Source organism: Falco peregrinus, chromosome 2 (genome assembly GCF_023634155.1).
Source record: "Falco peregrinus isolate bFalPer1 chromosome 2, bFalPer1.pri, whole genome shotgun sequence".
Taxonomy (NCBI): domain Eukaryota; kingdom Metazoa; phylum Chordata; class Aves; order Falconiformes; family Falconidae; genus Falco; species Falco peregrinus.
Window position 1 is genome coordinate 4290080 of NC_073722.1, and position 27183 is coordinate 4317262.

The following is a 27183-nucleotide window of genomic DNA, read 5'->3' on the forward strand; positions in this document are numbered from 1 at the left end:
CTATGGAGCGAGGTTCCTCAATCTGCCTTCTCACCAGTGTAACCGGCACCTTGGCTACCACCGCCCATGCCTCGGCAGCCACCTTGACGCACAGCCCAGGCCGGGAAGGGCCCGCAGTCCTGCTCGCACCTTGCCGGCTGTCGCTGGGCTCTCCCTCGCGCCTGGTGGGCAGGTGGTGACCCCGAGCACAGAGGAAGCAAAATATTAAACTGCTGGAACAAAGCCACAGAAGTCGGGAGCAAACCTTGCACTTGCTCCGAGCATCGCTCTCGGCTGGCAGCACCCCTAAGGACAGGGGGACACAGGATGGCTGCGGCGACGAAGGTGGTGACGGACGTTTGGGCGCAGCGGGGTGGGTGCAGCTCACCGGGTGTTTGCAGCTGGGAAACCACTGGAAGAAGCACAAATACAGCGACCTTGAGACTTGCTGGGATAACCCGGGGGTGGCGGGGGGAGGCCCCGGTCTTTCAGACGGGGAAGGGTGCGGTGTCCCGACACCGGCGGGCGGGTGCGAGCAGCCTGCACCCCCGCCGGGACGGGCAGCGGGCTCGGTTCGTCCCTGGGGACGGCGCTCCCGGGTGCGGGCTGCCCCGCCGGGAGGCGGCGGCCCCTGCCCGCTGCGGGAATCGGCTGCCGGGGGGCAGCATCCCCGCCGCGCCGGACCGTGCTGCGCCGGACCGTGCCGGGGTGCGCTGTGCCGTGGTGTGCTGTGCCGGGGTGTGCCGTGCCGCGCCGAACCGTGCCGTGCCGGGGTGTGCCGTGCCGTGCCGTGCCGTGCCGTGCCGGGGTGTGCCGGGGGCGGAGCGGCCCGGGCCGTGCCGGGCCGTGTCGTGGCGGGGGCGGAGCGGCGCGGGGGGCGGACAGCCGGTCGCGGGAGGCAGCGCGGCCGCGGGGAGGCATGCCCCTGCCCGTGCCCCTGCCCGTGCCCATGCCCATGCCCCTGCCCATGCCCGGCGGCGGGCGGTAAGCGGCCATGCCGCGCAGGGCGGAGCGGTGCCTGCAGATCGCCCCGCACTCCCTGGCCATCGTCCTGGGCGCCGCGGCCGGGGGGCGGCCGGGGGGGGGCGGCGGCGGCGGCGGCGCGGGGCCGGCGACGGAACTGGGCCGCCACCGCATCGGCTACGAGATCTTCGCGGACTTCAAGCGGGAGAACATGCAGCACTTCTGGGACCGGCGGGCCACGGCGGCGGTGGCCGAGACCTTCTTCCTGGGCTGGATCGACGAGCAGGTGCTGCTGGTGCAGGGCAAGGAGGAGCACCTGGAGGTGCTGCGCCAGGGCTGGGCGCGCCGCTCCCTCAAGCCCCCCAGCGGCTTCCACATCAAGTGCCTGGGTAGGTGCCGTCGGGGCCGGGGGGACGTGGGGGTGTCTCTGCCCCGGGTGGCGGCGGCCCCGCCGAGCTGCCCCTGCAGGGGCCGGGGGTGGGTGAGCCGGGACGGGACCGGCGGCGTTACGAGGGTGCCGGGGATCGCCAGGAGAGCTGCGGGCCGGGCCGGGCCGGGCCGGGGAGGCGCCTTCCTCCGTCTCCTTCGGCGGGCGAGGTGAAGCCCCGCTGTCCCGCTGTCCCGCCGGGCGGCTCCCGCAGCTCGCTCCTCGGGCGTGCTGGTCCCAGGCGATGCCCGGTAGCGGGGTCCCGCGCCCCCCTGTGCTACCAGACCTTTACAGACCTTCACACCGTTCAGCACATAACTGCTCACGCTTACAAAGAATGCGAGCTTTTCCCCAGACTGGTAATCGGTTAATCAAAGATAATAATTGCCAACGTTGGAAAAATTAAAAGTACGGTCTAGCGTTTCTAGGCTCGCTGAACCAGTGTTTTGCTTTATATCTACTTGGTAGCTTAAACTTGTATCGCTGTATTGCTGTGAGGGGTGTCTGCCATTGGTGAGGGTAGTGGCAGGAGATGAGGAACGGACGTGGGTTTGGGGTGCAAGGCGGTTTTGGGTGCAAGGCAGGTGGCTGCAGCGCAGGCGGTAGATGGCAAGGCTGTTGCTCTGTGGTGGGCTGGAGGTTCAAGTTACGGCATGATTCCCCAAGGGGATCCCGCCAGTGTGTACAGCGGCCTGGGAAGGAGTGCATCTCTGCCTGACTTCAGGGGAAAAAAAAAATAAAAATCCTAGCATGGAGAGCAAACATGTTTGCAGCACTTGTTTTGACACCCACCCCCCAAAAAAAACCCTTCTCTAAGAAATAAAGCTGTAGCTATTTGTTGTATATATCAGGGAGTTGTGAAGGACAGCAGAACTGAAGATTTCCTTAGGATTTAAGGTAACTTGCAGCCTTCACAGATTGAAACAGGCAGCTTCTCTTATGGAGAGGAGACAAACTGTGAAGATTTGGTTTATTGTTGCAAAGGTCTCATTGCTTCCCGTGGCTGTTCCAGCGGTGATGGTGAGGCAAACTGTCTCTTCCTTAAGTATTCCCTCTGTCATCTGTGCCTTATGCAGCGGGTACCTGGACCAGGTCACAGAGCTAGGGATGCGCGCTCTGCACTGGGAGTTTCAGATCCTTAAAGTGGGATGCTCGCCTGCAAGTCTTTTAAAAATATTAGCTGTGTAAGGTTCCTGCAAAGAACGAAGTCTGAATATTCCGTGTTCCACGGTTTCTTTTTTCAGTCTCAGTTTTGAATGTTTGTAGCTGTCAGTGCCCTTCTGGAACAGGCAATGCAGAGTCTGATCTCTTCTGTTTGTCAGCGGTCTGTCTCTCACACGGTTTTCAGACACTTGTGTGGCTCACTATTTCCCCATAGACTTGCTCGACTATTACCGTTTCTTCCGTGCTGATAGGGAAGCTCAGGGCCGTCCCTTTAAAAATGAGCTGATGGACCTTTTTTCCCTCATTATAGTGAAATTTCCTCTGAACCTCTGATGACAAACCAGTGTTGGAGAGCAGGTGGTTAAGTCTTGTCCTAGTGTTAGAAAAGTTTTCTGCATTCCACCAGTATTTAGAGGAGGGTAGAAAGCTGGGTAGTGAACTTGGAGAAGTTTGGCTGGAGTTGCTGTTTTTGGCCAGCAAACAAGGGGAGAAAACCTGCGAGTGCTGCTTTCCACCCAGGGCTTTACATCCTCACGCCTTTACTTTTGCAACAGGGTGTGCTGGTAAGTGTAGAGATTCGGGCAGCGGTTAACGCTAGCTGCTCAGTGTAGCTCATGTGAGTTTTTTGGCTCCAGCTGGACCAAGGATGAAGAGCTTTTGAATGGGTGCCATCACCTGATGGAGTGTAAAGGTCAGTGTTTGGTTTGTGGGGTGTCCCTGAACTCTACCCACTAGGCGACATTCCTCAGCCCACTGCGCAGGAGGGCTGTGGAAGGGTGGGCTCTGACCTTGATGTTACTAAAGCCAGACAGGGAATGTAAACAGGTCTTTGTGACCGGTTTTAAAACACGGAAACACAACTTTCACTAGAAGTTTGCGTTAATAAGTAAGCTTGCTGGTGTGTAAATAATATACATTCCTTGGGGGTGGGGTGGGTTATCTTTGCTGCGAATTTGCACACGACCGGAGCCAAAAGTTTTCATTCGACTTTAAAAATAGCAACTGCCTCTCAGTATTTGATTAAAGGCTATGCAAGAAGAGCGGGGACCTTGTGGGAGTCTTGCCTGTTGTGCAGTGTCCTTAGATGCGCTAAATGAAACGAGAACAACTGATTGATTTTTTTTTTGGTTTGTTTCCCCCAGTGCCTTTTTTCCACACCCAGACTGATAATTCAGGTCTTAGTATCTACGTAGATTCAACTTGCACTTACTGTAAAGTTAGGTAGTTAAAGAATTGTCAAAGTAACGGGCCTGGCCCGTGGGCATGAGCAGCTGCTTAAATGTGTGTAATTGTATTTTCAACATAATTAGGTGCCTAATGTGTAAATGGCTGTGACTTATTTAGGAGCGCTCTCACATTTTATTCTCCACTTTGTAGCATTAAAGAAGCAAACAGTACACCTACAGACAAAAAGTCCCTATGCTTTTTGCTTCTCAAAACCAGAGGTAGGTATCTCAGCCTGATGGGAAAAGCTGCCTGTTGGGAGGTGCGGAACAGTAATACTTAACTACTGTTAATAAATAACTGGTGGGATCAAGGGGAAAAAGGGGCACGGTGTTTTTGATGAACGTGAAGCTGCTGTTTTCTGCCCCAGCTGGTAGCCCCCGTGCCGTGGCAGGAATAGGGGGTTGCCCTGGCCGGGTGTAGCAGTGAGGGGGTGCATGGGGGTCTTTCCCCCATGGCCCTGGTGTGTAGAGAACCCGGGCAATGCTGTGGGGTCGGTCTTGCCTTTTCTCATTGCACAAAGGTGGGGGTGGCTTTCTGCCCCACCTGCCCCTGGAGCACGGCTGGACGGGGTAGCTGGGGGCCAAGCTGCCTGCCCCAAAAGCAGCGTGGGGAAAGCGTCCTGACTCCCCACTGCCGCCTGGCAGGGGGCAAGGGACAGAAATGCCTCCTCAGCTGCACCACCTCCGTGCCCAGGTACCGGAGAGCCTTGGACAACGCTTCCCTTTACCCACATGGTGAAGTGCTAACGTGACCCAGGAATTCCGACCGCAGCCTGGCTTTCAAACCTCTGCTGGTGTAGCTGCTATTTCTTGTTCGTTGTGGTCCAGAGCTTTGGCTGGTCTGATGAGTAATGGGTTGTGATGGCCACAGGGATAATAACTGGAGGAAAAAGTAGCTGGTGAGAAGGAAAGAATACTAAACCTCTAATATGCATGGCATGTTTTCTGCTGCTGGTACTGTAAAATGTAAACCGGGAGGAGAGACGTCTCTGAATAGTCTTTCCACGTTTAAGTGACCCTGGCTTGATAATGAAAAGTTCATGGAAGTGTAATCTATAGCTAACAGGGACTGGGCAGTTCTAGTATCCTTGGTGTGGGTGTATCTGAGCCAGAAAGCAAATGGATTAAATCCACGTGAGATTCCAGTGTACAGAGATTTAGCTCGAATTATACAATAAGATTCTACCATGAAAGAGGGCAGGAATACAAAGCATATCAGAAAGTTGCTTTAGCACCAACACCTTAGGGCTTGAGGATACAGGGGATGTTTCATGTGTGACTTGAAAACTTACTTCTCTGGAAGTTTTATTAAACGAAATGGTTATGCCACCAAAGCTTGCCCAGCATCCATTTTTGCAGCGATCAAGAGTTACTTGGGTATTAGGAGATTGGTGGGTGTATTCTAGATTTTTTAAGTCGGCTGGAGGGGAGGCTTTGGGAAACATACACAGTTTCTGAACAAAAAACCATCCCAAACCAGCACATGCTAAATATGCTGATTTAGGGGGTCAAGGAAGCCTTATGCAAACCTATAGGTCCCATGATGAAATTCGTTGTCTTTGGTAAGAGTGATTTGAGGCTTTCCTGTAACTTTGTAAGGCTTTTGAAATTTAAGTCTTTAATGAGCGTTAGTATTTTAATAAGGTTTCTTTCTTTGACACACCTTCCATTTGCACTTACTGATATTTGTCATCCTGGAAGCTGAATTACTTTTTTTTTCCCCCTTTCAGCTCTTCTGTGTGAGGCACTGGTGGTGTAGCAGGGTGTTGCACCTCAATTTCTTGTCTTCATCACCTTTTGTGTTCCCAACGGAGACTTCCTTCTGCATCTCTTGCACTTGATTTCTGTGTCTTGGACAATGGGCACCTTTGAGAGGTTTTCATATGCTTCGTGGAAGGGCCATGCCCTTTTGTAACGATTGCTTGAAAAGAAGTGTCCAAACTTTATAATAACCCTTCAGTCATGCCCAGAGCAATTTCTCCAATTAGAAGCGGATGTTCAAATGGAGTTTTCCAGAAATGTATGTGCAATAATTAAACTAACTAGCAGGAGTTATAATTCAGCAAAGTCGGCGGGGCCAGGCTGTTGTGCATTGTTCCTGCCCGGCCAGGCATGGGGGGGGAGGAATTTTTTTGCCACGCTGGGAGTTGGAGCTAAGTGCTCCCTTTCTTTTCCCTCCCTGCCATGTTCTCTCTTGCCTCCAAAAATTAAATTAACACCCCACCAGTTTAGGTTCTGTAATTTTCACAGTGAGTTTTCGAGTCATTAGTGGATGATTATGGTGCAGTGTAGACTGTCGGACATCAAATGTTATTCATCTATAGCCAGTCATAAAACGTGATTTGTCTTTTTTTCTTCCCAATTATCTCCTTTATATCATGAAAATTTCTTTTCAGTGAGGGAGCATTAGGTTTCATAGTAATAAAACCTCTGAGGAGGAAGTTACTGCACACTCATCTGCACCTTTTGTATGCCTTGTGGTTATTACCATGGGAACTTCAGGGGATTTAAACTACAAGTTTTTTTCTCCTTCTGTCCCACCCCAACTTAGAGATGGTTAGAGATCCACTAAGCACTTTGTATGTTTGTGAGGTGGTTATTGCAGCCCAAAAAAAATATAAAAATGTTGATGGCCTGGCTGAGGTGCTTATGAATTTACTCCCAACTCTGAGCAAAGAACTTTGTTGTTCACAAGTGTTGGGTTGGGCCTTTAATGTACTTTGTAAAAGCAGCTTTTAGAGACTGGGGAGAGAGAGGCAGCAGCTAAACGAGTATGGGCTGCATAGAAAGTGCCGGATTTCGCAGCGTGTGTTTTGTGCTTGTGTTTTGGGAGTGAAATCTTGGAGTCAGAAATGCTTTTTGCTCTTTAAAGAAAGCTGTGGATGGCCTGCAAGAGTGATGCAGGTTGTCTAGAACGTATTATGAAAATAAAAAAAAAACCACAGGAAAGAAAGATCCGACCTATTAGACTTCGTTTCTTTTCCCTTTTTTTTTTTTTTTTTCGCTCAAAGCAGCTTCTTGTGAAGAAGCGAAGTCAAAGACACTGACGCATGGTATTCATTGTGCAACTCAAGTGAAGGATTTATAAGGTCAACGGGCAGCCAGTACTGTCTCCCCACCTCCTGCCCCCCCACAAAGAGTGCCATTGTATAGTCAAGAGCCCTTCCCGGTGGCGAATAAGCCGTCCGGTCTTGCAAGTTAAAGAAGAGATGCTGTAAGGGAGCTGTGGTGGCCGCCGGCAGCCTTTGGCTGTGGGGCTCTGCCGAAGGGCAAGTGGCACCAGAGCCCTCACGCTCTCCGTCTCTTTGTCCGCGCGTGAGGGTCCGGTCTTTAATTAAATGCTCCTTATTTCCCTCCTCGAAGGGCCCTTGTCATAGCCGGGGGCTGAATGAAGCCCTTGTCAAGTGTTACTCCCAGCGCTTAAGCGGGCTCCTGGGCTGCCAGCACCATGTGCCACGGGGCCACTTGCTGCATCGCCTTTCCGTCTGTCCCGCTCTTCTTCTGTACAGTCAGTTTTGGTTTTAGAAAGGCTGAGGTGGATGGGGTGCCCAGGGGCCGTGGCAAGGGCTGTGGGGCCACCGGCCACAGGTACCCCCACCCTGCCCGCTCCTCTTCACCGTTTGGTGGCACAAAAGCTCAGGAACACGTTCCCAGCTTTGTCCTGTCTTTCTAATTGGCTTGTTAGGGGCACGTTGCCTAAGGTTTTATTAATCAAATTGCAATGATTTTAGCAGACTAAGCTCAGACCTTCTAGGTGTGTTGCCAGCGGTTAAAATTTAGCTTGAAACGGCTTCGTTTTGTTTCCTGGAGAAATGTGTGTTTAGCGCAGCGATGCTATAGGAAGGGTCAGCTACGTATGCAAACACGGCTGTCTGGGGGCGTAAGTGGCAGGTTTTTGATTTGGCTTCTTTGTAAAGGGAATGGTAATGCAGTTGGAACTCTCTCCCAGCTCTGCTGGCGGTGTTGCCTCGGGCCATTCATCCAGTTGGTGAACCTGTCCACCTTTCTGCTGGCCAGGAGGATTATAGCTTGGCTCCCAGGCAGGGCATGCCAGGGCTTTACCGTGTTCTCATCTGCACTCAAGACATCCGTTCGGAGAGGGTAGCAGAAAAGATGCAACCCAGGTGGACTGGGTGTCCTTCAAGTGGACTGGCTGTCCTTCAAGACTCTTGGCATCCCGAGCTACCTTCTGAGCAGCATCACACCTTCCCTTGGCTTTGGCAAACACGTGATGAGGAGGCTCCTCTTTTCTTGGTAGTCAAGGAAAGGCTGAAGCGTTTGGAGAAAATAAGAGCTGCAGCCAGATGGTGGTTTCCCCTGCAGAAACATGAGGATGGGAGGAACCTCTTAATAATAATTTTCTGCAGTAGCAGAAATTTAACAGGGTTCTGTAACATTCAAGCTCTCTCCAAACTTGGTTTCTTTCTTTTAAATACAAAAGCATAAATGTTTTGATTATTTTCTAATGATGTTGACTGCTGGGAATGTTATTGCAGTCTCCAGTTTCCAGTATCGAAACTACTCCCTGGGTGGGCCAGATCTGGAAAGGTTTTTAAGGGTATTATGTTCTTCTTGGAATAAAATCTCTTCACCTAATATGTAAACATGCTTTCTTCTGTCCAGTGTAATTGATCCCTCAGTTTGTGACCTGGGATTTTTCACCTGAAACCTGGAACAAGAAATACCTGAATGTTAAGAATGTACAAACATGTATATTTTGATGAAACAAAGTGCTTTCCCGTTGACATTTGAGCAGGTCTTCACGACTCCGTTTTTTAATCGGGCTCCTGTTCTCAGCCACAATAGCAATAGAGCATGCATTCAAAGGTCAGTAACTACTCAGGGAATCTGAATAGTGGTTCTTCTCGTCGCTGCTTTTGCTGCAGCAGAAAAGCAATGGTGTAATATTGCTGTTGGCGCTTATTAAGCCTGTTTTTGGTTTTCTTATGAAAGAAAGTTGCTATAGTGTGCATTTAAATATGCAGAGTATAATGACTTCTGTAGTGTGTTTTGTGGAGCTGGATATACTTCTAACCCCTGCAATATGAGACTGTTGTTGTTCTTCCTTTCTTTGGGGGGGTGGGTGGGACAGGACAACAAAACAGCAGAAGTCTGAGTAAAACACAGAGCCTTTTAGCTTAACCTTGAATTCCACTATCAGATGATTAACAAAGGGATAAGCAGCAGTATTAAAGATTGCTCTTTTATAAAAGTAAACTGTTCACTTGAACTACGCTTGGAGTCATTTCCTAGTGTTTTTTACAAAATCTATACACTGTGACAACGAAAATTTTTTCCATCTGAAGAGTGTGGTGTGGGTACCTTCCTGAAGTTTTGGTTTTAAAGCAGTTTTTGCTAGCTGCCAGTGCTTCAGAAGGTACATATGCTAGCTCACGCTCGCCTTCGGAGGAGAGCGAGGATGCTGAAGGGCCCATTGCTGGCCGCGGTACGGGGAATCCCACCGAAAAAATGGAGAGGGGCTGTTGGAAGGTGACCAGTCCCAGTGGCTTTCCCAATAACATGGCCTAAACCTCAGTGGCCAGCAGAACTTGGCTGGCTGTTGGGGAGGCTGATTCCTCCTCCTGGTGCCAGCAGAGGGGAAAGAAAAATGTGGTTTGGGAGGGGGGGACCTGGGGCTGGACTGCGGCTGAGCAGTGGCTCAGTCCCTGCGTGGGTAGCAGGGCAGTGCATCACTGCATCCATCCGCACCAGTAACTGCAGCTCTAGTAACTCCTGCTTATCTCCTGCCTGGAAGTCGCGTGTGCAGTAACATACGCGCTCGCTGGGTGTTCAGAAGCTCTCGAGAAGGGGTGAGACTGCAAGGACTGTGTTTAACGCTGGAGCTGTAAAACTCACCGTGTATTATTAGCACCAGAAGCAGCTGGGTGCTACTAGTGTGTTTGAGATTTGGCAGCATCATCTTAGGTATTATTGTGGGGCTACAAAATGAGTATTTCTTTTTGAAAAATGGGAAATTTTTTTTTTGTCCTTTAAAAAAAGCTTATACCAAGTCTAGTGAAACTTGCTTAAGAAGAAAGACAAATTAATATTCACTCTTTCAGACTGTAGCTGTATTTTCCACTTTGGTCATAATATCTATGGATATCTTCCTATATGCAAATAATATAGAAGAAATAGATAGGTTTCTGGATGTATCAGCCTTTCTCCAGGTCATTGCGAGGAAGACTTTATAGCCTAATAAATATATGGTGTCTACTCACCTTGTCTTACTGATATCCTTGGGTCTAAGCCCTGCAACTGTGCCAGCAGCAATGCATGTACAGTTCATTGCCCATGTCCCTTCCCAAAGAGATCAACCCAACATAAATGAGATTTATTATGGTCTGTTAATTGATTGTGTTCAAATTCTAGATAGGTAGCTGAAGTCTTGTGAACTCCATGTGATGCTGCAGTGAACTTCTGTACGTTTGGTGGCTTGGTTTGGGTTTTTTGTTATTTTGGTTTTGGTTCTGGTGGGGTTTTTTTCCCCCTTTTCTTTTAGAGGGTTTAGTCAATGGATTCTTGGGGTGCTCTTTGGCTGCCAGGAGTGCTCAGCCTGCCCCTGAGCCTTCCAGCCGCTCCTCAGCCCGTGTGGGAGCGGACTCTGCACTTGCCTCCCCCTGGGGCAGACCGGCATTAAATGTTTGCTCTCCTGCTTGTGCCTATTGCAGGGTTAGTGCCCAGACAACCTCTCTTTTAATTGACAGATGAAATAACAAAAGCTGGCACTAAGAGCAAGCCGAGGGTTTTCTTTGGGTTTCCCTGAAGGGCCTCCTTTGTCGCTACCCGTCTTTGCTCAGGGCAAGCCGTACACCTTGCTTAATCTGAGGCTGCTGTCGAGATGCTCTGGCTTCGGAAGCCAGAAGCAGGTCAGCACCTGTGCGAGGATTTCCATCCGCTCCTCCCGGCGAGGCTTTGCAAATGCCCCTGCCCGGGCTGGCGTGGGCAATCCTGAGAGCCCAGGGAAGAGGGGGAAACATCCACAGCATCGGGACAGAGCAGAGGAAGGAGGTGTCCTGGTGGGCCATCACGTTCCTGGTTTTTATGTGGCTGTTTAGGTCAAAGGAGGAGCGGGTTGTGGACAGCTGTGTGAGTTTGTGTGTGTGTGGGGGGGGTTCAGGTGCCTGGTGTTGCGCGGTGGGCAGCCGGGGCTGTGGGGGTGTCCTGGGTAGCTGCGTGTTCACATGGCAGCTTAGCCAGCCGACAAACAGGGTTTTAAGGTCTATTTTAAAGCAAAAGCAGTATCTAACATAACAGATGCTATTAGCAGGAGGGGTTATTAAAAAAACCAAAACCCACACCAAAACCCAACACCAGGGTGGGAGTTTTGTCCCTAGTTTAATTTGAGAAAAGGGAATTTAAAGGGGCACATTCAACCGCTGTTTCTGAAGCTGGGCTGAGAAGAGCTTTAAGGACACTGAGCTTTCCTGCAGTCATTGCTAATTTGTCACAATTATCCTTTTGATTAAAAGAAACACCTTCTTGGTGTTATTGATTGAAAAATCCTATGCAGTTAAAGAGGAAAATGTTTTGTGAGAAGCTGCAGAGAACAGTCATTAAGGGGTAAACAGGGGGTAAACAGTGAGCAGGAAAACAGTAACTTCCAGTCTCTGCAATCTTAGGTGCTCTAGAAACAAGTATATTTTTTAAACAGTCATCTTCAGACCAGTTGTCAGCCTTGTGGAGAAGACTCCTTTATGAATATGAACATCTGGAAGGAGTAGGAGACTGAAAGAGAAGGGAGGCTGGCCAGGTTCTGAGTGATGTGAACGGATAATCTTGGATGTAGTGCTTCATGTGGTAGGGAAGCAAATCTGACAGGTGTCAGGTCTGCTCTGTTTTTGTCGAAAGCAGAGACTTCAACAGGACTTAATGTGTTTTCTTAGGAGGTCTAGCTACATGGTGTCATCTCCATCTTTCAGCAGATTGGGAGATCCCTGCAAGGTGGGGATGGAAGAACATAGAACTCATAGGGCTACGAAGCTTTGTGGTGTTTCTCAAAGAATTTTTGTGTGCTTAAGCATTCCACAGTAGAATATATATAATATATTCTTTAAATATAGGCATGTTGTATGTTCTTGCATTTGCCTGACTGTTGTTAAGAGGTTTGCCACAGGAACAGAGGAATCTCTGCCTGGTTAATCCCAGAGTGGGTCATCTGCATCAAAGCCAGGAGCTCTTTGAGAATTAAGCTTGCAGAATCAGGACTAGTATTCTTTGCATTTTTATTTTTGAAGTGTACAGTACTTTGAAAAATAAACAACAGAACAGGTCATCCAGGGTCTGTAGATGCCTTCAGGAAAAGTACAAAGAGGCAGTCTTAATTAATACTTCTTCAATAAAAGTATGAAGTGGCAGTCTTAATTAATACTTCCTCAATAAAATTATGAGAAGGAAGTCTTAATTAATACTTCTGTCAATAAAGATGAAGTCACAAAAAGCAGGCACCTTGGCCTACAATCAGTCTGGTTTCTTGCCTTGGGCAGGAATTGGTGGCTATCATCTTGTCATCTTTTATTTACGGCACTAGCTTGTAACCTTTCGTTTATAGATTTCTTATTAATTCAAGTTCTTTGGTTTTCTTTCCAGGGTACGTTCTGATGGTTCGTTTGTCTTTGTTAGAGGTGTACAGCTATTGCTCCTCGGTGAAGCTGATGCCAAATAGCTGCTGGAAGGTCTGCAGGGACTTGCTTCTTGGCTACCTTTCAAGTGCAGTACGGCTGTAAAATGCTTTAGTGTCAGAATTGCTACATCCATCATTGTTCTGCTTTTCTCTGTCAATAACGAGTCTCGTTCAGTGACATGTTTGATCTTAAAGAGGGAAAGCAGATTTATCTGTGTGGCAGCACGTGAGTCTTTTTTAATATTTTTTTTTCCTTAGATAATTGTTGGGCTTCAGGTTTCAGTGGTTACTTAAATTAATCCCAGTGCCGTCTTTCCAATCTCTTCAGTGTTTGTGTTGGGAGAGAGGCCAAAATATATCCTGTCTGTTGGGAGCCACTAGACGCCAATCATCTTGTGAAATGCAAGAAAAGTGAGCTACAGACTTCAGAGCTGGCTTTTGTGATGACCGACGAGGGTAAAAAGGAAATAATTTTGACAGAACTGTTTTCCCACTAGCTGGGAAAATGTTGAACAACTGGGACGTGCTATTTCAAATTTTTTTTCTTGTTTCCATGCCGGTGAATGCTTTTGCTCAGTGGCTTGTGCACCCATTTCAATTCCTGAGGATCTTCCCATTGCTTTGAATCATTACATTGCCTCCTGTCCCGGTCAGTAATAATCTGCTGGTTGCAGCTTTCCTCAGTTTGCGAACTGCGGAGTTTCCAGCAGAAATACAGCAAATATAAGCACAGCTTTTCACTTTTATCTTTCTGGAAAAGAGTTCGCAGATCACCTGGGGTTCTGCAGACCCAACAAAGTTGAAAACCTAGGTCACCAAGCCCTCACCATTTAATGCCAGAGTGTCAGGTACCTGTGCGGCTGAAGCTCGTGCTCCCCTGCCAGCACGCTGCAGACTTCATCAAACCTTCCCTTCTCATAGTTCACAATTCATCATCTGTGGCAGCTAGCCTGGAGCTCAGTGCTTGCTCTGCGCTTTTCCCCCTTCTCTGCTTTGAGGACACCTGCAGTGGTAACTTTTGGAGCAGCCCACCTAACCACGTACGGGGATAGCTGGCACTTCGAGGGCTGCCTGTTGGAAAGCTTGGAAAACGATGCTCCTTGCCTTGTGTTTGACAGCAGAAATGCTTTTGGGCAGAGAACTTGGTGGCTCTGTCAGATCGACGTTGTGCTGGGCACGGCAGCACTGAGCTGGCACTGAAGTCCGTAGGTGCTCTCACAGAGCAAACCCCTGGATAATTATACGCACATAGGAGGTTACTTGTGAATGAGAGGTAATCTCTAAATAGGCCATCAGGCAAAGAATTCTTGCTCAAAACCTGCCTGGATTTGCTTTACTTGTTTCCTCACCGCTTGGGCTGTAGTAATTACTTCTTGTGGCACCCCTCAGCCTGCTTCATGAATGAGCTGCGTGCATAAGTCTTTTTGAAAGCTTGAGTAGAGCTACGGTGAGTTTGCAGTCACAGATACTTAGATACGTGTTTGCCTTGAATGTGGAGCCATAAACACGTAATGCTTCATGAACAGCTATCCTGTCCTTACTTTATTTGCTGTAGTTGTTCACTAAGAAAACGAGTGCCGGGCCCATGGGGTCAGTAGACCTAAGAGTAGGCATGTCATACTGTCCTGGTCTGTGGTATATGCCATGGAAACACCGGCAGTGATTGCATGGAGTGTTGCAGAAGGGAGCTGGAGCCTGTAATGGTTTATATGGTGTTCCTTTCACAAAACTGCAAACTGATTCTTGTGTGATGTTACCTGTAGGTTTTAGTACTGTATATGACTTCTCGCAGGCTTGTTCTTTCCTAATTATGGTAAGAAAAGATGAGATTGGCACCTCAAGGCAACTCCGCGTCTTCTACTGAAGCACGTTTGTCGGTACTGCCCTGTTCTCTTCTGTCTGTGGCAATGCCCAGGAGTACACCTGGGGAAGTGACCTACTGTCATCCTGGAAAAGCGAGGGTGGAAAGGCAAGTGATGTCTAGTGGGGTTTTCTCTTCCCTTCTTGAAACCATAGGTCTCAGAACTTTTGCAAGATGACCAGGCTTTGTTTCATGGTTAGGCTTCTTGACTTTTTCCTGCGTGTGTTGCAGCTGAACATAAATGTATCTGAGCTAGTTTTGAGCTAGCCAGCTCAGGTATGGTTTGCATTCTTCAACTCCAGCAATAATTATGGGGTTTGGCCGTGCTAACTCCCCTTGCTGCTCAGGCAGCCTGTGATGAGCTGCCGCAGTAAGTGACTGAAGTCCCTAGGTTAAGGCTAGCTCAGCCTTACCCAGATTTGGTATTAATAACCAGGCTTGGGATACTGTCACCCTCCTTTACAAATTTGCAGTGAATTTCTCAAGGCTTTTCGCTTCCTGCCTTTTGAATTTCTTTTTGTGTGAACTTTTGTTCACACCAAAAAAAAAAAAAAAAAAAGTGTGGCTTTTACCTTTATCTGTGACTGACCTTTTCTCAATGCTATCTCTCTGCTTAAAAGCTTGTGTGAGCATGCAAGCTCTTGTCTTCCTCTCCATGGTGGCTTTGTGCCAGGATCACACCAGCCTGATGAAGCGTTGATAACAGCCTGTCCCTTCCCAGCCCACCTGCCACCCCCCTGCTTGCGGCATTGTTGGTCGGCTGTTGGCTCTGCTCTAGCTGCTTCTACAATTTCCACCTTCCTCCGAGACTTGCCTCTCCTGATGGCTCCAGAAATGTCGTTGGCTGCATTTGGTGCTAGCTGAGGCTGAGCCTTCAAAAGTTGGCTCTTGGAATCGATACGGTGCTGTTTTGCTCGGAGGTCAGACCACGCGTTTTGTAGATGTCATGGTTTTGACCCTTAAAAGCCTGAGATGGTTAAGGCAAGGTGTGGTGCTGAACAGTGTGGGGACAACGGGGCTGAGAAACCATCTGCTGGGCCCTAACAGCGTTGATATGGAAAGTGCTTGAGTTGGCCCTTGCCGGTGTTTCCCTAACTTGCCTTTTTTATTTCCGCCTCCTCTTCATCGTGGATGGTGCAAGTCCGCCTTCAGATGTTTGACTGCAGGAGTATGGTCCCTCCTTATCATTTCTGGCAGGAACCAGCCTTCTCCCCATATCTGCACTGCCCCAGTGGTGTGAGCTGGTGTGCGTCAGCGCTGTGCAGGTCTCCCAGCCTTTGCTCTCCCTTTTGCTCTGACACGGGAGCCCACAGTGACCCAGCTCAAACACAAAAGCCGAAGCTGGGGTTGGGTGGGGGAGGAGAGGAGAGACTGGGATAAATTGCTGTGGACCTGCAGCCTTATCTCCTCTGCGTTATAGTCTGCAAACAGATATTTGTGGAATCCTAAGGTAATTTGGGTGGGAAGGGACCTCCAGGGATCTCTGGTCCAACCTCCTGCTCGCAACTGTGACATTGGGCCAGGTTGCATCCGTCATCTAACCCGTAGTGCCCGGTTGAACACAGCAGCAGCTAACAGCACTTCTGCTAGATCTCATGGATGATTTCCACATCTCCTGCATGTTTTGCTATGGACAGGTCCTTTTGTAACCCTGGCTCCTGCACAACAGGTTCCCCTGGTCCTCCTGCCTCCAGTTGCTCCGTGGAATGGGAGACCTGGGAAGCACACAGCACCGGCCGGCCGGCTTGGCTTTCCACCCACACTGTTTGGACGCCAGCTTTTTGAGGCAAATGGGCTACCTTCTGGAATGCACAGCTTAAGAACAAGTTTAGGCAGCTGGTGCCATCGGTCCCAGTGTGCTTGTTCTTTAAAAAAAAACAAAAACCAACAAAAAAACAAACGACAAACCCAAAAGCACAAAACCTGCCCCAAAATGTTGGTCTGCCTTGGCTGTATTTGTCTGTTTTGACAGATCCTTAAGGTGATTGACAGAGTCATGGTTGCCAGCAGCTCTTTATAGGAGGATCTCTTCTCACCGCACTGCTTGTTCTTGGGTAGGACTTGTTTTTTTGCCACCCGCTTAATCCATGGTTTAATTTTTTTTGCTAGAAACCCAGCAATAGCTGCTTTACGTAGTTGTGGTAGACCTTTGGAAATGGCCAGTAAGCCTGCCCTTTCTTTAGTTTTAAATGCTGAGAAAGCATGTAGTAATGACCTGGTTAACTCATTTTCTGTAACTTCGACGGGCCAAGTGCTCTTTCTTTCTCTCGTAACCTCAGGTTTTTTGAGACTTTTCTGTCTGCAGTGGACCTACTCCTTGTGCAACCACAGTCTTTTTACTCAGCTCATTCAATCATGTTTTCAGTCTGGCTTTAGACTCAACAAACTACTCTGGTTAGTGAGCGTTTCCTTCTTATCTCTTGCCTTTCATTCTTATCTCAGCCTTTTGGCAGAAAGCACTTAATGAAGGCTGCCGGCCGTGGAGCTGGTCTCAGTGCATAGAGGGGAGGAGGAGACACTGACCATTCACACTTTAATTTCAGTGTTTCTGCAGCCTGATGGATACCCTCTGGGCTATGAAATGACGTGCAAAATAAATTCTGCTTTATTCGGAATTCATCTTCTGGTGGGTTGCTGGAGGAGGCAAACGTGGCAACTACAGAGCTTCCCATCCCATCTTATATAAAAGATCCAACTTTTATTTCCATCAGTGGGAATTTTCCAGTGACAGTAGGAGTTAGACTGTATGTCTAGTGACATGAGGAATAGACATGCCTTAAGCGAAGGGGAACACAGGAGAGAAAGAACATATGAAAACACAGGCTTTGTGATTTGTCATATTCTTAACTCTCATACTCATTTCCTCTCTTCTTGCCCAAGAAAATATGTTTTGCTGTTGAATCATTAACAGATCTGCTTCTGAGGGTCCAGCCAGGAAATACTTTCTCAGTCTCCAGAAATGAAAGTGCTCTTTCAGAAACAATTTACAGCTTTCATCATGGCTGTGAAGATAACGTGAATAATGACAGTTGAGTAAAACTGTTCTGTAAGTCCTGGAGTCAGATTCACCCTGGACTCAGTAAAGAGGGCAGCTCACACTTTTTACTGTTATTCCAGGCAAACTATGAAGGCCGCTGGTGAAGTTGAGTATTGATACTCTTTAGTCGCTAGCAAGAGTAAATACATTTTTCTATTAACTTCTGGACAAACTGTGGCTTTCTTCGTAGTGCTGTGAGTGGCTGGTTTCACGTGACTTGTAGAAGGTACGGTGGGAGAAAATCAAGCAATTCCCCGCTCATGTGTTTCCAGTTATTCTGCTTCACCTTCAAACAGTTCAGAAGTATGTGTGTGTGTGTAAGCAAAGTGTGCTGCTAGTTGAGTGAGATCGTATAGCTTTCCTGATGGTATAACTCATAGAAAATATGCTGCCCAGAGCATCGCTAGAAATACAATATAGTGGCATTTGCAAGCCCAGGCAATTATATACAAGATTTTCTAAATGTAGAAGCCAGAGCTGCCTGTCTGACTAATACACTGGTAAGGGCGTGCCTGCCTTTATTAGATAGGAGTCTATTCTCTGACTTCATTAGATAGCTTTAGTGACTTGACCAAAGAATAGACTCCTATCTAATTATTTTTTTTCTATCTGACCAGCTCGCAGTGTCTGGGCAAGCTATCTCACACTGTTAGCTCCGGACTCCTTGAAAGGAAAAGCATCGTCCTGTTTCTGCGGAGGTTTCTGAAACTTGTTACTGTGTGTGGTAAATAGGGAGGGGCAAAATACAGATGTTGTATTGAAAGGATTATTGGTGCAGCTTTTATTTCCTCCTCTCCATCCATTTGCCACTCATGTAAATAAAATCGCTCTCCCTTCCCCATCCCATGTTTGCGTAGGGTGTCAGCGTGTGTGTTACTGTTTGTAGTGGTGGCACTGGGCATCCCACTCTCCAGGCACTCATGACCAGGAGTTCATGCTGATGACTGGACAAGGCTGAGAATGCAGAGGCACAACAAACACAATTAAAAAGTCTTTGTTCCTTTTAAGAACATGTTGGTTAAGTTTGTTTAAAGGCAAGGGTGTGAATTACCTTCCTAACTACAGTTGGCTTTTTGTTTGTTTTTCTTTTTTGAAGGTCACAGCTTTTGCATTGCAGGAGTTCTTGTGTAATTATTCTCGCTGAGAAGACAACTGGACCAAAGGTGGTTTTTTTTTTTGCTCAGCCTTCTTCAGGCAGCAGCCCAAGTACTGGGGCATTTTCTGTCTAAAGGATAGGAAAACATTTGAGAAACATACTAAAGTTGATAATAGAAAGGTAAATAGAAAATTGCAGAAACAAAGGCAGGAACTTAGGCTTCCTCTTTGTTTATTTTGAAACTTACAGTGTTTTACCAGTTTGTTTTGAATGTAATATATGATTTATTTTTTTTTCTTCTGCAAACTTATGGTTTAAGGAATAGAAAATAAAACTGAAGATGGTAGGATACCAATGTGTAACTGCTGTGGTGCATAGGTATGTTGAATACTGTGTGAAGTTTGTTTCCCCAAGTTGGACACCACCACCCTCCCACCCCAAAAAAGCATGGAAAAAGCGAGAGAACTAGAAAAGATGCAAGGAAAGGTAAAAAGAGTGCTGCAAAGCGTGGGGCAGCTATATTGTGGAAGCTGACTGAATTATGAGTCCTGTGGAGAAAATGAATAGAGCAATGATGGTTTTTTGCCTTTTCTGATCTAAGGATATGGGAACATGAAATTAAATTATTAGGAGATAAGCTTGAAACAAACAAAAGAGATACTTTTTTTCCAGAAAACATAATAAAGCAATGAGAAAGTAATGTTTTAAACCTTTAGCATCCTCCATATTGTATATAAAATAGTTTTCTGGAAAAAAAAAAATCAACCAAAAAGCAAAACAAAATCCCAACCAAACAAAAATACCAAAACGAAACAACCTTCCCCCTGAAAACCTGAAAGTTTTTCTGTTCGAGAGTAAATAGATACGTCGACAGAAGGAAAAATCTGGCATATGCAGGAACTTTTGTGCACAACCAGACCTTGCCTGGCTCCCCCTGTGGCTGAGGCAGAGCCAGTTTCTGTAGCCACGGGTGGCTCCCAGAAGAGCTGGCAGGAGCCACGCGTGGCGATGCTCCCTTCTCTGGTATTGTAGTGCTGGTGGTTGCCAGCCCCGAGGGCCAGGGGGAAGCCCCTTGCCTGTGGTCTCAGAGCGACGAGAGCTTGCCCTCCACCGTTTGACTGGGCTGAGGAGGTGGGCAGCGGGCACCGGAGGCAGGGAGCCCTTCTCGACGAAAGCCAAAGCACAGGGTGGTCTTGAGCCCCAGCCTGGAAATGCTGCGTTTGAATTCCCCGTCGGGAGCTGAAGGGGGTCAGCGCACTGGTATGCCGCCGGTTCTGTGCTCTTCCTTCTGCTTTTACAGACGCATCATTTTCTTCAGCTGATAATTTGCTTCAAGGACCAGAAAAGTGAGTCTGTGGAATGTGCCCCTGTTGCTGAAAGAAAAACCTGGGGACCTCCCAAGAGCTTACTATAGATTTGTAAAGATCCCCGTGGAGCCGGGGCTTTTGGTGTCAGGGCCTCGTTGCCAAAGGTGCTATTTACTACAGTATTTGTTTAAAAATGGACTGTTTTGCTGAAAATTGCTGAGCTTGGAACTGAGGGCAGCATGTTAGTGGTTTCTGGGTCCTGATCTCTGCAAATGCCCAAAGAAGTGATTAAATGCTTCTTCGGTGGGGTAGTTATAATGACTTTGGTGTGATTCCATAGCATGAGTGTAAAGTCCAACATTTGGGATAACATGTAATCCAAGGAGATGGAGAGAATGGTTTTGTCGCCTCTTTTGAATAGCACAAGCAGAATAAAGATAACATAGTTCGTTAATACCTCCAACAAAAGAAAAAAAAACAACAAAACTATCTCTGCAATGTGAAACTATTTGACAGTAGTTTCAAAAGCAAATTCAAAAGTAAAAATACACCTGCTGAGCTCTTGTGGAACACAGGGTCTCATTTAGGGTTTTTGCTCATTTCTGGTTGTTGCTTAGGGGTTTTTTGGGTTCAGTTTTTGGAGAGTTTTTTGTTTGGTGGGTGGGTGGGTGGGTTTTTTCCTAATGTTCCTGGTGGGATAATTCAGCATGAAACAGCAATAGTGGTCTTGCTTTCTGTTGGTATCACTCCTCAAGGCTGGGTCCGCCAACGAGGATGATTTCCCGGTTTTGACATTGTGCAGGGCTGTACATGACAGCAGGCGGCAGGAGGGACAGCAGTAGCTTCGCCCTCTGTAAGTGCCATAGGGACCACCAAGAAGCAAGATGCTCGCTTGAAAGAGGCCTTTCTTACACCGTCTTACGTAGTGGCTTTAAAAGTAGTTACTCGTAAGTCTTTCTCTGCACAGACCTGCTGAAAGGTCGCAACGAGAATGAAGAGCTCGTCAGCCTGCTGCTGCGACTTACCTCGTGTTGACACGAGCTAGAACGGGGTGTCCTCAAGAACTGCTTTGCTCTGCCAACCCCAAAGAAAGCAAACAGCTGAGCCGTGCACATCCTTAATGTGGCAAAAATGCCAGTTAGAGGGGAAGCTGAGCACGTTAGGGACTGCGCCCTTGGCCACTGAGCTCCTGGGTGAGACAGGCTGATGCCCGTGTTTGCAACAAGGCTCGCTGGATGTTGGTGTGGCAGGCTGAGGAGAAAGAAGAAATTGTTGAACAATCACAGCCCTTCACAATAGCTTTTCCTGGCTTCGGTGGCTTCAGTGTGGCTGAATACTATTCTCAAAATCACATCCTTGTTCCTTTTCTTGCGTCTGCTAGTGTGGCTCAGCCAGACCGCATCCTCCTACAGCAGCAACACGCCTTGTGAAATGCCACATCCTAGAAGAAGACTTTAAATCCCAGGGGATGCTTTGGGATAACGACTCCCCTATGCTTCACTCTGCTGGGCAGTGCACAAAAGCAGATTTTTGGCAGAGAGCATTTATTGCACTGATAACCTGCAAAAGCAAAGTAGGATTGTATATTAAGGAGAATTTATGCCATAACTGTATGCAAAGGAATCAGACCTTCAAGCTTAAGAAAATGAAAATTTTCAGAAGCAAATCCTAATGTCAGAGTTTCATCCTTTGCGTGGTATCCAGCTGGCCCAGCCACCCAGATCGGCATCTCTGTACGGGATGTACCTAGTGGTAACCCAGATTTATGGAGAACAGAGGGAAGAGAAAATGGTAGGAAAGGAATTGGACAGAAATAGTAAAAATGGAGAGCAGGTGTGATACACATTCGTTTGGAGAGGGTAGCCAATGTAAGTCATCCTCTGGGTCTTGTACATGTATGTGGGTATGTTGTGCTGTGGCGGTGGCCACGTGCCCCGGTGTGGCTGGGGTTTCAGTGCTTGGGCCTTCATGTAAGCAGAACGTCAAAAAGGCGTTCTGTCTGGAAGACTTAGAAATAATTTGTAAGTTTAATGTAAAATTGAATATAGAATATTTAATGGTCAAAATTTCAACGGAGTAGGCAAGGAGTGGCTTCTTCAGGAGCTAGGTTTTAATCACTGGATCTTGGGTTCCCGGTCTCCTTTCCCTGCAAACATTTCTTCCCTGTTAAAAAGCTCAGGTGTATTAGCCTGGAATCCAGTGGCTTTCCTTGCCGTCACGGCGGGTTGCTCTGCTGAGTATTTGGGAGGATTTATCCCTGGGTGGTTCTATTGGCATTACGGGTGCTTACCCTCCACCTCTAAAACAGTGGCCGAGCTTTACAAAATAGGGACTTTATCTTTGCTTTGGGCGAGCTTTTTGATTACAGGGCAGCAGTCTAGCAAAGTGCATCTTTACTTGCGTTGATCTATAAAAACATACTGGTTTTGCCCTCTCTCTCACTTCTGTCTTTGTCCAGTTTATTAGTCACCTTGTGGAAGCGAAGGCATGTGCGTCTTGCTGGCTGACTGGTAAAGCCTAACACATTTTGCTCTGTCATTTCTCGAGTTTATGTTACAAAAGGTAAAAAACCCCTTTGATGCAGCGCAGAACAGAGGTTCAGCTATTACGGGTGTAATTATCTCAGTGAAGAATGCAGGATGGTTGAGTGCTGCTGTCAAGCTGGGCTGTGTTTTAGGCCTATCTGACAGGAAAAGAAGGTTAAGAAACAGCCGTATTTTGCTCCCGTGGCCTCGTTTAAAGGTGGTACAGGACCTTCCTCCTCTTGTCTTTTCTCTCCTGCAAAATACACAACTTTTGGTTGGGAGCTGAGCTGGCCGCCACCTTCCCCCCACAGTCGTGTGAGCAGTTTCAGCTCAACAAGGAACGCTTGATGCAATCTTCTGAAATGAGGCACGTAGGAGCGTTGTCATTATTAGCCTGCGAGTGGCCATTTAGCTATTTTATCTCAGTTATAATTAAAAGAGTATTACCTGGAAGGGAGTGAGAGGAGGTGGGTCAGGAAGCTGGAGCTGGAGCTGGATCCAAGGTGGGATGTGTTTGGGCCTGTGGATGGGAAGTATCTGGAAGATGGTGCCTTAAGTGTCTTCTAGCTATCAGACGGCGTTTATACTGAAAAAGGAGATTTCTTGTCCCAAAACATCCAATTTACACTGTTACTTGAAGAGTTTTTTTCACTGCTTGGTGCAAACTTCTGCATAGCTCTCCTCAGATCACCCCTGTCAATGTATGGGGTGTTTCTGTCTAAGTGAGATAAAGCATTTTCCTCCTATAAAACTCTTGATTTTCCCCTACAGAGAGGTGAGAAGGTGCATGGAGTTTAAACATGACCTGCAAAACGTGTCTTCTTGGTTTGATACAGTTCGTTCTGGGATCTCACTGCCGTGGTTTAACCCCAGCCGGCAGCTCAGCCCCGCGCAGCCGCTCACTCACTGTCCCCCGGTGGGACGGAGAGGGGGTCGGAAGAGTAAAAGTGAGGAAACTGGTGGGTTGGGGTAATGACAGGTTAATGGGTAAAGCAAAAGCCGTATGCACAAGCGAGGAATTCACTCCCCACGTCCCCCGGGCAGGGGCTCAGCCATCCCCAGGGCAGCCGGGCCCCGTCACACCTAACGGTGACTTGGGAGGACAAACGCCGTCACTGCGAACGTCCCCCCCTTCCTTCTCCTGCCCCCAGGTGTATCTGCTGAGCATCGGCTGCCCCTTGGGCCAGCTGTGTCCAGCTGTGCCGGCTGTGCCCCCCCAGCTCCTTGTGCCCCCCCCCTGCTCGCTGGTGGGGGGTGAGGGGCAGAAACGGCCTCGGCTCGGGGTAAGCGCTGATCAGCGATAAGGGGAACATCCCTGTGTTACCAACACTGTTTCCAGCACAAATCCAAAAAATAGTCCCATACTAGCTACTGTGAATAATATTAACCCTGTCCCAGCCAAACCCCAGCGCACTCACACAATCCACAGCTTTCCTTGTGAGCTGTGACCAACTCTTCAGGCCTCAGGGACACAAACTGTGTCTCTGTTTCAACCACCTTCATCTACAAAATGAAAGTAAAATGGAAGTCTTTGTTGCCTGCACTTCTATTGTTACGGCTTTCTCTTGGAGTGAATTTGCCGGGGACGTTGGTGGAGAGCTCTTGAAAATAGCTGATGCTCCCTGGCTCCCTGTTTATACATCCCTGGAAGATCTATGGATAGAGGATGCTAAGCAAATGCAAAATCACGTTAAGAGGTTGGGAAATCCCTTCTGTCTGAATTTGTGCGTTTGAAATGATGGAAATTCATATGTCGGGGTAAAATGACCATCCTTTTACAAGTAACCGATAGTGCCGTCAAGGGGGTGGTAAATGTTGTGGCATCCTTAAGTGACGAGGACGCTGAACCAAAGCCTTCCCTGCCGAGGGTGTGCAGGAGAATGGTGCCCTTTGATTTACAGCAAAACACCCAGCCTTGTGGTTACCTCTGATGGGCCAAATGTGGCCTTCTGCCAGCCATCAGTCCCAATTTGGAGAAGAACCGGTTTACCTCCAAATGGGGCAATAATGGCATAGACGAGATTTTGGAAAATGTTTTTATAAATTATTCCAACAAGCGCCAGGTGAATTCTTTTCTTCAAATGAAATTGTGGACTGAGTTGTCTTTGGGTTTGGTTTTTTTTTTTTTTCTGGTAGAAAATGAGACCCCGTTACTTTAGCAAGGGGGAAGCAGGCTGGGACAGCAGCGGCAAACCCAGGAGGACTCTGGACATTGGCAGGTCTCCGGTGGGGAAGGAAACTGGCTGTAGCTGTTGTCGAGGAAGGGGTGCTGCTTCTCATAACCCAGAGGAAAGGGTGTGAAACCTGGTAATAATTGTAGGAAACAATTGTCATCGTTGTTCTGGCCGGACTGCGCCCTACAGAGCTGAGGGAAATAAACACAGCTCTCTGAATCCCATCACTGTGCGGGTCCAGCCTCGTGGTGCAGTGAGAAAGGAAACGATGAAGTGGGAGGGATCGTGGCAGGCTTTGGGTTTCCTCTGCAGAGAGGTGGGACAGCGAGCAAAGTTTAAATGTACCCTGAAAAATGCGTATGTTTGGCTTGAAGTATTTGAGGGTCAGTCAGAAGGCAAAACACCTATATAAACTCTTGACTACTTAAGCCTGTGGGCTACCTCTCTATTTGGGGTTCTGGTATTAACATGGTATAAAAGTTCTGGGGGTTTTCCCTGTCTTCCCTATCTTCTTTCTCCTGGGCATGAGGAAACTTTTCTCCTTGAGCTTTGATTTACCCTCAGATCTTTTCTGTCTCTAGACCCTTTCTTGGTTAGGTCAGCACCTTTCACTCTCTGTTTGGCTGCTTTGTGTTCAGCTCTCCTCTTTTCTTATCCCCTGACGTCCTTTGAGCTCTCGGGCTGTCCCGCAGCCCCTCCTTGGTTCGGTCCTCACTGCCCCTTCTCCGGGCTGTCCCCATGCCCCTGCTGGCGCTCTGGTCAGGCATGCCCCATGCCCCTTGCCTGGGCACGCCAGCCTGGCCCGGGGGCTCACCTGCTGTTTCCATATTGCTCACCTGCTCTCCCTCGTTGGTCTCTTTCCATTTAGCCTTTCACTGCCTTTTTTGTGAGGTTACTCTCTGTGTAACTTACTGGTGGTATAAGCCGTCTTCTTACTCTCCATCCCAAACACGCTTTTCTTAATCCCTCCACGATTTTTGCCTGTCCCACCCCTTTCGGGCACGCAGTGAGTAGTTCTTCAGTCTCTGCCTCTTGCTCATCCCCTGCGTCTGGACTACGTGCCCAATCTTTGGCTACAAACTTTCGAGGAAATCTAACTCAGTCTTTACGAGCTCAGACCTTTGCAGGCTGTAATTACTTTTTGCTGTCATCGCCGAGACCTCCTTCCTGCTGGCTTACCTGACACAGGCACGCACGCACACACTTGTACATATACAGCATCCCATTTTCCTCCAGGTCTTTAGCCCGTGAAACCATCGGATCATCTGCGCTGGATCTTTGCTGTCGCTGCCTCTTGGCACACCTCCTTCAGCTGCGGGCTCTGCCTAGTTTTCCTTTCATCTGCTGAGCCAGGTATCGTCCCCCGTGTCATCCTTCCCCATCACGCTGGTGTGGAAGGACCCGCTCATGCAGGTCTGCAGCATCTTTCTGGGTTGGCTGGGCTTTACTTTTGCCATATTGCAATACCCTCGACGGTTGCCTCCTTTGAATACCTTCATAACCTTGGCATGGACGTGTCTTTTCTTTAGCATCTCCCACCCCTGTCCAAGCCCAGCGTCGCAATAACTGCTCTGGTTTTGTTGTTGCCTTAGTTCTCCTGCGGTCTAAGGCAGGCAGCCACCCTCCGAGATAAGGGTGCTTCCACATTTCAGGCTGTCCTGGGAAGTGCACGGCAGCATCCTATTCGGCACTGAAATATTTATTAACAACTCTGGTGAACTCATCCCTACTGTAACATTGCCTGTCAGCGAGGTTAAATTTTTATACTGACCTTTGTAAGAAAAAAAAAGCCAAACCAACGAATGCACTTTGGAAATTAATTGCAGGGTTGCCTGTGAATTTACGGAGGGCATAAAAAGAAAGTAGGCTTTCTTAGAGAAACAGCATTTTTTCAATGTACCTGCTCCCCCCCGCCACAGATGCACAGTTAACATTGTCACTGCTGGTTTTTGGGTTAAATGCCTGAACTGTTAAAATACAGAGCAGGAAAACCCCCTGGATGTGAGGCGTGAAGTAGCATTGCAGCATTCACACTGGCTTGGGACATCCTTGGTATCACCCTTTGTTTTCCCCCTGCTTATCTCAGAGGCCCTCTGGCAGGTCTCCGAGGGCAGAGTTTTCAATGCAGGATGGCTTGATCCTAGATTTGAGAGCAGAAACCCAAGCAGGTGTCATTTTAAACATACAAAATATCTTTGCATATTCAGCCCGTCAGCTCAGAGGACCCAGGTGAAGGCTTCCCTCTCCTGTCCTTCATCCCCTGGTGCGTTTTCCCCATTTCTGGGTGTACTAGGTCATATACTTCAGGCAGCGGGGCAGCAGAACAAAGCAGTTTTCGAAGGAAGTAAAGACAGTTTATATCTGGTTTTAATTTCCTTTTCCTTCTATTTGGTAAACTGTACAATATTTAATAACAAAAGGCTTGCTAGTTCTTGTATCACAGACAATGAATTATTAAATCTCAGAATCTCTGATTGTGCTTAATTAGTGTGTGCAGTACCTTCCTGACACATGCTGGAGATGTAATCAGGAAGCAAGGTGCTCTCAGCAAGAGCTTGGTTAAAGCTTACTTGAAAATACCATCTTACCAGGAGTGGAAGGAGCCTGTAGTTGTATAAGAAAATCTCCTCTCAGAAGCTGAGAGGTTTGGGAAGATGGGATCGCGTATATGTAACGTTAAGAGACCGTGCTCATCTGCTGGGTTTATCCTTCGTTAAATTTGCAGGGTAGATCCTCATCACGTAGTGCCAGCAGAAACACAGGCAAAGCTTAAAGGATTTCTCTGATTAATATGAGGATGC

At 48.0% G+C, this 27183-nt stretch overlaps 1 protein-coding gene across 3 annotated transcripts in view; it reads left to right on the forward strand.

The window, feature by feature from the left end:
• Window positions 1–883: 883 nt before the first annotated feature.
• Window positions 884–27183, forward strand: part of STOX2 (storkhead box 2) — a 149190-nt gene continuing 122890 nt past the window's right edge. For 2 of the 3 annotated variants that reach the window (XR_008745784.1, XM_055795829.1), the window contains exon 1: window positions 884–1331. Coding sequence is in view for 2 of the 3 variants with exons in the window: in XM_055795829.1 (XP_055651804.1) it covers window positions 974–1331 (358 nt within the window). In the remaining variant the exon portion in view is untranslated. The remainder of the gene's footprint in view (window positions 1332–27183) is intronic. The other variant, XM_055795828.1, reaches the window with a different exon arrangement.